Raw genomic sequence first — 10186 nt, 5'->3', positions numbered from 1 at the left:
ATATAATGTAACTTGCATCGCCCAGATGCTTTCTACAGACCGAAGAATACACTATGTTTTTTACATATTTTTTTTCTTTCTTTTTACTAAAAACTAATGTAAACACTTCATTACATTCCTGGAAGAAGACTCGAGTATCTAAATGCACAGTCCAGGGTTGTATAAATAAAAAGGAGCCCCACCAATAGAGATTGTTTACAAATTAATGTATTTTATTACAACTATTTTCTTTTCTGAAGCTTTGTTTTTAAAAAAAAAAAAATTAACACAGATTGATACAGTAACACAGGTGTAAATGTGGCCCATATTTTCTATGTGATGAATGCTTTCCTTTGATGAATTTTGTTTTGAATACTTTGAATTTTTAAGTGAATAAAAAATAATCCCAGGGATTAATAATAATAATCTTAATTTTGCCGCAGGTAAAGTTAAACAAACAGTTACACTCAGGCTGACATATAACACAAAGCACTGCATAATACGCTTGCAGGCTAAAAGCACTTACAATTGTTTAACTATCAAAGTTTTTAATAAAGACACAGCTCAGAGGAGATCAGTGTTCTGAGATTTGTATAATAAAAAATCAATAAAGTGAAGTTCAAAAGTTGTCATGGCTCTCTTTTATGACCACCAATATCCACCTTGCTTCACCAGTGTGGCGTGCAGAATAATCATGAAGGCATTATTAGACCAGGAATATCCTGAGTTAGAGGCTACAGTATGCTGAGCATTGTATATTAGATTATTAGATATATTAATCAACCTTATAGATATTAGATTAATCAATCTGGAAAACACAAATAATTAAAAAAAAAATGTTTTTGTTTTTAATTTTTAATGTGTTTGTGCATCAGAAAATTAAAGACTAAGTATTTTCTACTAAGTGACTGATAAAATAACAGAAAACAAAAATCAATAATTTCTGTTAATTAAATTTTTTGTGGTTATTTTTTTATGTTTTTTGCATGCACTGAGAATGGCTATTGTGCGCACCTTGTGAGACCTTGCAGGATGAAAAAAGTGGCATTTCTGTCATTTTAATTATTTATGAGGCGGCTTACTGTTTATGATATGAACCAGTATTATCCGGTTCACCAGTGCAGCTGTCAGTAGGCCAAGCATTTTAATGATGATTACATAAAGTCAGCGCCCCCCCAAATAGGCTTTGGAAAGACATTCCGGGTTATCAGTTACAGAACAAGAGCGTCATTGTCTCCTCTCATACTATTCAAACTGCATCACATGATAACTGTCCAAACTCCCATGAAGGTTTGGACCATGAATTATTTTATCGGTGAGGTTTAACACAGGAAACCCTGCACAGTGCACACAAGCAGGAAGGTGTAATTGTGTGTACTTTGACTTGGTCACTCCTCCGTTCATAACACAGACCAAGACCCGCTGTTGTGTACTAAAGTTTCTTCATGCATGTGCTGACTGTGAGCTAAAGGTCAGATTACGGGTTAAACTGAACAGTTGCTGCTCATTATTCTTTCGGCTGCAATTAACCTGTGCAACAGTGAGCTTTCTGATTTTGCATCACAACAGGTGAGTGATTTGCAGGATTGCATGGAGAGACTGGGAAACTGGATGTGGTTTTAAATGCAAACTATCAGCTTTGTTTCTCATTAGTTTTTGGGTGAAACTGTTTTTTGCAAGCTCAAAATGGCACACAGTTTATTGTATATTCTGAAATGGATTTGATGTATTGTGTGACTCAGCTGGGTTTTACTGTGCTTTCTTCTTATGATTTAAATGAATGATGCATATCAATTTGATTTCAGGTAGCCTGTGATCTTTTAAGTTGTTCCTTACAATACCCAAACGATCTTCATCTATTATCTGTGCAATATGACAGGACTTTGACTTAACTATGTTTTACATTCAGAAATATAATTTCTACTTGATGTCCCTCTGCTCATTTGATATATATAAGTTTAATTTATTGCATTTATATGTAAAAAACCATGTAGTGGAGAAGGGTTGCACCAGATTTAGCTTCATAGCTGCACTGTGCTTCACTTTGTTGATGTCTTATGATATTTAATGCGACATTAAAGGGAGTGTTAAAGGGGAAGTTCCGTTTTTTACAACCTGGACCTTATTTCTGGCATTAAATACGGTTGTTTACTCACCCAGATTAGTTTGGTGTCATTTGGAGTCCTTCGGAAGATATTTAGATCCGCGAGAGCCACGTACATCCATATAGTGGGAGTGATCGGGGCACCGACAATGAGGCTCTAAATAACACATTATCTGCCACGAAACTCGTTCATTTCACCAATATGTGTTTATGAATCGCTAGAGTTGCTTATCATCATCATCCGGGTCATTTATACTGACCTACTAACCTCTGACCTGGATGATGTCAGAGGCAATTCGTACCACCGAAGCGTTCACCTTTCTGTTTCTCACTTTTTGTCACTGAGCACTATGTAATAATAAATTCACGTTTTGCATAAGAAGTGCCTCTGCTTTTTGTGCAGTGTGCGGGCCGTTCTACACAAGCGATGAGAAGAAACTAAAGAAATGTAAATTCTCATAGTTATTTACTTATCAAGCAAACAAATTCAAGGAAAATAAACAACTTATGCATGTGTGTAGGCTACTTACTCAATCGAAGGTTGCCCGTTCGGTCCTGCAGGCTTTGGCTGGGTCTTCCAGTTTACTTTCGGGACACGAAAAAAAGTCTCTACAACAGCCCGGTTGATCATAGAATTGAAATCCTCTGTTGTGAGACAGTCATTTCTGGAGACATCCAGACGTGTATCTCCTGGCCTCAAATCCCACTCGGAGCAACAAAGGCATTCCTCCTCTGTTGGCATAGTGGAACATTGTTCACAAGAACACCACCAGTTAGCATCGGTTAGCTCGGACGTGCAGCGGTTTGTTGTTTTCTGGCCAGCTGTTCCTCTCTCTGCCTCCGCATCCTCCTTTCAAAGAGCTCCTCATCCGTATACTCTGGCTCAAAACGGTAAGGACGTCCATCATATTCAAAGTCGTCGTCCACAACCTCAAAATCTGACAAATATTCAGCCATGTTTCAAAAAACTAACAGTAGCAAATTCCAGTTGTAAACAAAGCCGTGCTGCGGGTGTGCGGCGGCGCGCGCACCTGGATGACATCATCCAGGTCAGAGGTTAGTAGGTCAGTATAAATGACCCGGATGATGATGACAAGCAACTCTAGCGATTCATAAAAACATATTGGTGAAATGAACGAGTTTCGCGGCAGATAATGTGTTATTTAGAGCCTCATTGTCGGTGCCCCGATCATTCCCACTATATGGATGTACGCGGCTCTTGCGGATCTAAATATCTTCCGAAGGACTCCAAATGACACCAAACTAATCTGGGTGAGTAAACAACCGTATTTAATGCCAGGAATAAGGTCCAGGTTGTAAAAAACGGAACTTCCCCTTTAATGTTTTTTTGAGGTGATTTTTTTTGGGTTGCTCATCCATAGTCAGTGTATTACCTTTAGTGCATGGTGGTCGTAGCGCCCCCAGTTTGGAGAAGAAGGCAGGAATGCTAACACAGACGCTCAGCCATGTGGATGGGGGCAGCAGCAAAACATATAGTAAGGGGTGTTCATGCTGCTGCACGATAACTCTGCACTTCCAGTCATTTTAATGAGGGGAAGGCGGCAGAGAGGAAGAGTGTGTAAACAGTTGCCCCCCATGTGTGTGCCTGCAGATTTTGCTGAGCACTGAGTTCACTGTCTAAAACTTCTGGCGGTTGCCGTCTGCCCCATAGGCCTGCCTGACCAATCAGTTAATGGGCATCAGGGAAGCACAATAAGGACAAGATAGAGGAGCTAATAATGTTGGTGTCTGAATACTGGGAGTCACAGGGCCAGTACATTTTAAGGACAACAAGAAGAAAAACTGGGCCTGGGAGAACATTTCCACCGCACTTCAGCTTGCTACAGTATGCAACTACAAGCCAGTGTTCAACAAAGCATCTGCCTGGCATTGCAGCTGCACCTTTCCACCTTGTCGTCAGATAGGCCCTTTCCTTTGACACTACATTTTCTCAACCATAGGACTAAGATATTCGTAGACATGTAAGAAGTCAACTCTAAAAGAAGGCAACTTATCTGCAGTCTATAACAGGAAACAGTCTTGGTGCTGACCAACTGTTTTTTATGTTGCTTGTAGTTCCATGTATTTGTCTTCTTATTACAGACAAAAAGTTTTTCAGACTAATCTTGTCCATCCTCCTCAGAGCTGAAGTATGACTCGTCGTGTGGCGGTGGTCGGAGCAGGTGCTTCAGGTCTAGCCAGTATTAAGTGCTGCCTGGATGAGGGCCTGGAGCCAGTCTGCTTTGAGAGCAGTGATGACATTGGTGGTCTGTGGAGGTTTAAGGTGGGTCACACTGCGCGCAGATTCCTTTAATCGTACAGTATATTTATAGAAAGTGAGGATAAATATATTTTCTCTTTGTGGCTGTTATTGCAGGAGAATCCAGAGCCAGACAGAGCGAGCATTTACCACTCTGTCATCATCAACACCTCCAAGGAGATGCTGTGTTTCAGTGACTTTCCCGTCCCTGGGCACTTCCCAAACTACATGCATAACTCCCTCATCATGGACTACTTGCGAATGTATGCTGACCACTTCCAGCTCACCAAGCACGTACGCTTTAATGTAAGGATGCTTCACTGACTTGCAGAGAATTATATGACTCAAATTTATCTTGAATGTAAAATGTTGCATAATTTAAGATGATGTAAGTTGAATGTATAATCACTTAATGCACCTTTTTATCTGTGTCTGCCTTGCTGATGTTCAGACCAAAGTCTTGCAGGTGCAGCAGAGACCAGATTTTTCTCATTCAGGCCAGTGGGACGTTGAAACCGAGAACAAGGACGGCAAAAAGGAGAAGCACATTTTTGATGCAGTGATGATCTGTATTGGACATCACTGCCAGCCCAACCTGCCACTGCATGACTTCCCAGGTTGCTATTTACAGCCTATAAAAAACTGGTTCACTCAGGGACATTTTGTGCTGCGGAGCATGAGAAAAAAAGATTAATAATGTGATTCATGAATCAACCTTTGGCACATTAGGAGCACCTTATGTGTAGACCACACCTTATTATACCAGTGGTGGTTGCATAATTATAAATATTATGTGGGGTAGCCACCACATGAAGGCTAACATCAAAGTCCTGTGTGAAATTTGTTTTTGAAGTGTCTCTGTGATCCATAATGTTGCTTATGCGTACAAACCAGTGTGTCCCACCCTTTTCGGCTTGTGGCCCCTTAAAGTGTCTGCTTTAGTGATGTGACGTTCACGAACGAGCTGAGTCTTTGAACCGGCTCTTTAGAGTGAACGAGCCAGTTCCTAATTTCTTTGTTTGTTGCTTTAATTTACTCTGGGCGTGACGCCAGCCAGCTAGTTTGCATGTTACCCAGCATGCAGTTCGGACATGCTGGAACAAGTCTGAATTTAGACTGTAAACTTGTTATTTAGAGCCCTTTTGGCCGTGTTTTGGGATAGGGGGAGGTTGTTTGTTATTCTGGTACGAACGGGACATGTTCTGGACTGTTTTGTGAATGTTTGTGTGTGCACGACCATGACACTTTATTCACGTCATGTTGATGACCCCCCTCAGTTAGAAATGAAGGGTAGGAAGCTAACCCACTATCTGCTAGCAGTTGCTTGTATTGATAGGCTTGTTGATTATAAAAGGTGTTGCTATGGCTACACCAAACTTTATATCTATGGAGTCTATCCTGGGTCCATGTTACAATATCCAGATCATGTGATGTAATAAATCACCAATACGATTCATCGTTGAACCCACTCACACACACCCCCCACCACACACACACAGAAAAAAAAAAAAAAGAACAAACGAGCTGCATCTTTGAACCAGCTCTTCATAGTGAACGAGAAATCCCATCACTAGTCTGCTTGCAACTCTTTTTCACAGGTTGTAAATATCAGCGGGTTGTTAGCACTTTGACCCAATCAGAGATCATCCACTCTAAACTCACAGATAGTTTCACTATGAATGAGTGTTAGAGGTCTCAAGCATCCGCCATTTCTAAAGAAAAATAAGAGATCACATTATCACTTGAGGAGAGTTTGGCAAATATGATTATTTTCACAGTTTCTGAAATGTTTTGCCTGATGCTATTGATGAATATCTGAAACAATCGATTCATTTTTTTTATAATGTGTCACAACATCTTGATGCAACCAGAGCACAGGATTAGATTTTTTTTTGTTGTTGTTTAAATCACTCAATACCAATATGTCAAAAACCCTCATTGCAACAGAAGCAATGAGGCATTTATTAATTTATTGTAAGTGGCTTTGGACAAAAGAAAGTCTGCCAAATCAACTCCTAATTTAACTTAATGATATATAGAAATGTATTAGTTTAGGAGCCAGAATGTGCATTTAATCCTTGTTGTGTATTATTTGTTTAGGCTGCACACTATCTTTTGGTCACTTTCACCTCCAGTAGTGATTGGCACAGGTGTAGGTTTGGTTTCACATTATTTTACCTGTTTATTTACTGGCGTCGCAGCTTTTAGACAAAGAGGGTGAATGAGAGTGGGAGATATTTTCTGTTGACCGTCACTGCAATCACATATTTAAAAGACATAAAAATCCATCTCATTTTGCTTTAGTTGTTCAGTTGTTTGTTGAATAAATCATCATAAAATACATTGTTGGACTTCAGCATGGAAATCCTTGCATCATCCAGTTTCCAACAGAGTCCCAAACAAATGTCATAGTGTTATGTGACACAACAATGAAAAAACAATCTAACAATCCAACAAACAACAAACTAACGTAAAAGAAAAAGAGGAAAAATGGGAAAAAAGGTGTGCAACCTTAGACTAGACACAACTGGAAAAACGTCTCTACACAGAGAGGGGAACAGTGATGGGATTACTGACAAAAATGTCAAACCTTTTTAAGATGAGAAAACAGAACATTTTAAATGAGTGAAATGATGACAGAGAACGAATATAATATAACATAACTTGACTTGAATTGAACTTAAATCGAATAATTTGACATAGAACAAGCAAAAAATGGATTTAGACAGTAGGGATAGTTAAAGTTGATGCATTTAAAAATAAAGTAATGCCAGTAAAATTAACGTCTCACATCAAGAGGGAGCCAGCCTAGTATGAATCTGCAGATAACAATTAGCGGGTGAAGATCAGTTTTAGAGGCATTCTGGTAAACAATGTCATTCTGGTCCATTATTGGTAGTAAGTTGTAAAACAAGTTTAATGTTAAAAGTGTGATGCATTCTGTGTAACCGTCACAAATCTGTCCTCTCAGGTATCGACACGTTCAAGGGAAAGTACTTCCACAGCAGAGACTACAAGACTCCTGAGGAGTGGAGGAATAAAACGGCTGTAGTGGTTGGCATAGGAAGCTCTGGAGGAGACATAGCAGTGGAGCTGAGCAGGGTCACCAAGCAGGTTGGGCCGTTGACGGAGACTTTGATGTATCAGCCCTGACACAATGCTGGCATGATGGTTTATTTTGTATTCTGTATTCACAGCTGTATCTAAGCACTCGGAGGGGAGCCTGGATCGCAAATCGAGTTTCTGACAATGGTCTTCCCCGTGATATGCTCAATGACAGGATGACTCAATTCATGCGCCGTATCCTTCCCTTCAGAGTTATCTGCAGCATGGCAGAGAGAAAAGTCAACAAGAGATTTGATCACAGTCTGTATAACTTGAAGCCAAAGCACAGGTATGATAGCAACAGCAGAGCTTCATTGATGGACATGGATTGTCTACTAGGAGTTGTTTTATCAGTGACATGTTTGTAGCGTTACTTATCAGTCTGAATTTACCTCTCAGGATTTTCAACCAACATCCCACAATTAATGATGACCTTCCCAACCGCATCCTGTCTGGAACAGTTCAGGTGAAACACAACATCCGCAGGTTTCAGGGGACCAGTGTGGAGTTTGAAGATGGAAGTGTCGTGGAAGACGTCGACCTGGTGGTAGGTTTAGTTATTAAACATCTGTATTCACCCTCACACACAGTACTGCAGTATAGTTGGCCTACAGTGTGTGACTAACATGAGTCCCCTGTCTTGCAGGTGTTTGCCACAGGTTACAAGTTTTCCTTTCCATTCCTGGCCTCACATGTGGTCTCAGTATGTGAGAACAAAGTATCCCTGTACAAGTATGTGTTTCCTCTTGACTTGGACTGCCCCACTCTGGCTATCATTGGTCTCGTGCAGCCACTGGGAGCAACTATTCCCCTCTCTGAGATGCAGGCCAGATGGGCCACACGTGTCTTTAAAGGTAATACAGGCTCTGTAAATAAGCATTTAGAACTTGTGCTCCAAACTACTTCCTTTACAGAAATATAATGAGAACAAGAAGTAAATTCCCTTCCCATGGTTCTTATTATAAACAGACAGCATCAAGCTTCCCTCTGTGGCGTCCATGCTAAAAGATGTCCAGTACAAACGGGAGACAATGGCTAAAAGGTAGAACTGTGGATTTTCTAAATCACAATTATCTATTTGGGATGTAAAATGCATCAAATCTTGTTATGCACAACCTGTTCAGGCCAAGGCTCTCTTTCAGGTATTTCCCCACTCAGAGACACACCCTCCAAGTGGATTATCTCAGATACATGGATGAGATAGCAGAGCTGGTGGGAGTTCGACCCAACTTCTTGAAGCTGCTGCTGACTGATCCCAGGCTGGGACTGACTGTGATGCTCGGTCCCGGTACTCCGTACCAGTATCGTCTCAAAGGGCCAGGAAAATGGGCTGGAGCCCGCCAGGCCATCCTCACACAGTGGGAGAGAGTGGCCCAAGCCATGCAGACAAGACCTTGCCGTGATCCCGAACCCAAGAGATCATTTATGTGGCCTCTGATCCTGTCTGCTTCTGCTGTGGGCTTGGCTGCCTACGTTAACAGGAGCAACCTTCCAGATTTCCTGCAGGATCCTACTATACTGTTGGATAAGATAAAAGCGTACCTGCCTGTATAGTGATGTGCAAATATTTTTTAAATTCACATCTGATGTGATTATGACTTTATAAGACATGCTGATTTGCTGGTAGGCACTAGCTGAGTATAATAAACATAGCAGAAATAAAATTGAAAAAAAATCTAAATAGATATAAATGTCAAAATTAAACCCCAATAAGTGTTAAATTCTTAGTACAGTAACGTATAAGGAAGCAGCAGCATTTTAATGTTCCAGCCGGTCTGTGTGGACATTACTTTGGACCTCTGGCAGTTTCTACTACATCACTCCGTCTCTGGGCTGGACAGTGAACTAAGATAATGCACACTGGTCAATGATGCCACCTAATGGCAGCTTCTGAACTCAGCTGATGTTTGCCTTGAAAAAAAACCCTACATGAAACCATATTTTTCTCTACATAATCTGTATTTCAAACTTTGAGCATGTGAGCAGAGACAGGAAGTGAGCAGAATCAGACACATGGAAATGAAGTACTGAAAAAACAAAACTAAAACAGCTCCAAACATAAAGACAACAAAAACAAAACAAATTTGACACAAGTTAAAGTAGATATAAAAATGCCAGTGACTCGTGACAAAAGGCTCACTCTTGTCACACAGTTTAAAAGATGGTGCTCACATTTATTATTTTGATTTTAGGAGTTTTTTGTTTGTGAATACATTTACAAGATGTAAAATCATATTAATAAGGAAAAATGCATTCATATCATTGTCACAGTAATGAAAGACCCCAAATATAATATTCCTATAATAAAAAAGTATAATGGTGGGTAGAGCAGGTGTCCCATATATGAAGGCAATGTCCTTGCATCAATGGTCACGAGCTTTATTCCAGCCTGCTGCATGTCATCCTCCTTACATGCTTAGACTGCCCTATCTAATAAAGACAAAAAGACAACAAAACAAATGTTTAAAAATGAATGAATAAATAGTAAAAGCCAAGAGAATGTTGTCAGCTATCTTTCCACTGCACATGTGTAACATTACAAGACCAAAGAGAGAAATTTACATGTGACTCATTAACTTTTTAAAGAAATGTTCCACTGGATAAAAGCTACGGATCAATTTAATAAAACACCCTTTACCTTATTTGTTAGAAGAAACTTTTGTAGTAAGGACCAAACCTTTCTTTCAGTCAATGTCACTAACAAAATGACTCCAATAAAGTGCTGCTGCAGGTTGACA

The 10186-nt window shown here is 40.1% G+C and overlaps 1 protein-coding gene across 1 annotated transcript; it reads left to right on the top strand.

Moving 5' to 3' along the window:
* The first annotated feature begins 1416 nt into the window (after window positions 1-1416).
* Window positions 1417-10071, top strand: LOC126396531 (flavin-containing monooxygenase 5-like). Its single transcript, XM_050054703.1, has 10 exons — window positions 1417-1548; window positions 4227-4367; window positions 4461-4649; window positions 4795-4960; window positions 7315-7457; window positions 7541-7737; window positions 7848-7995; window positions 8095-8302; window positions 8418-8490; window positions 8591-10071. The coding sequence occupies exons 2-10, from the start codon at window positions 4236-4238 to the stop codon at window positions 9000-9002; spliced, it is 1668 nt and encodes a 555-aa protein (XP_049910660.1). The 5' UTR covers window positions 1417-1548; window positions 4227-4235; the 3' UTR covers window positions 9003-10071.
* The last annotated feature ends 115 nt before the right edge of the window (window positions 10072-10186 follow it).

Source organism: Epinephelus moara, chromosome 10, assembly GCF_006386435.1.
Source record: "Epinephelus moara isolate mb chromosome 10, YSFRI_EMoa_1.0, whole genome shotgun sequence".
Taxonomy (NCBI): Eukaryota; Metazoa; Chordata; class Actinopteri; order Perciformes; family Serranidae; genus Epinephelus; species Epinephelus moara.
Note: the sequence above shows the minus strand (reverse complement) of the source record. Positions and strands in the feature narration are given on the sequence as shown.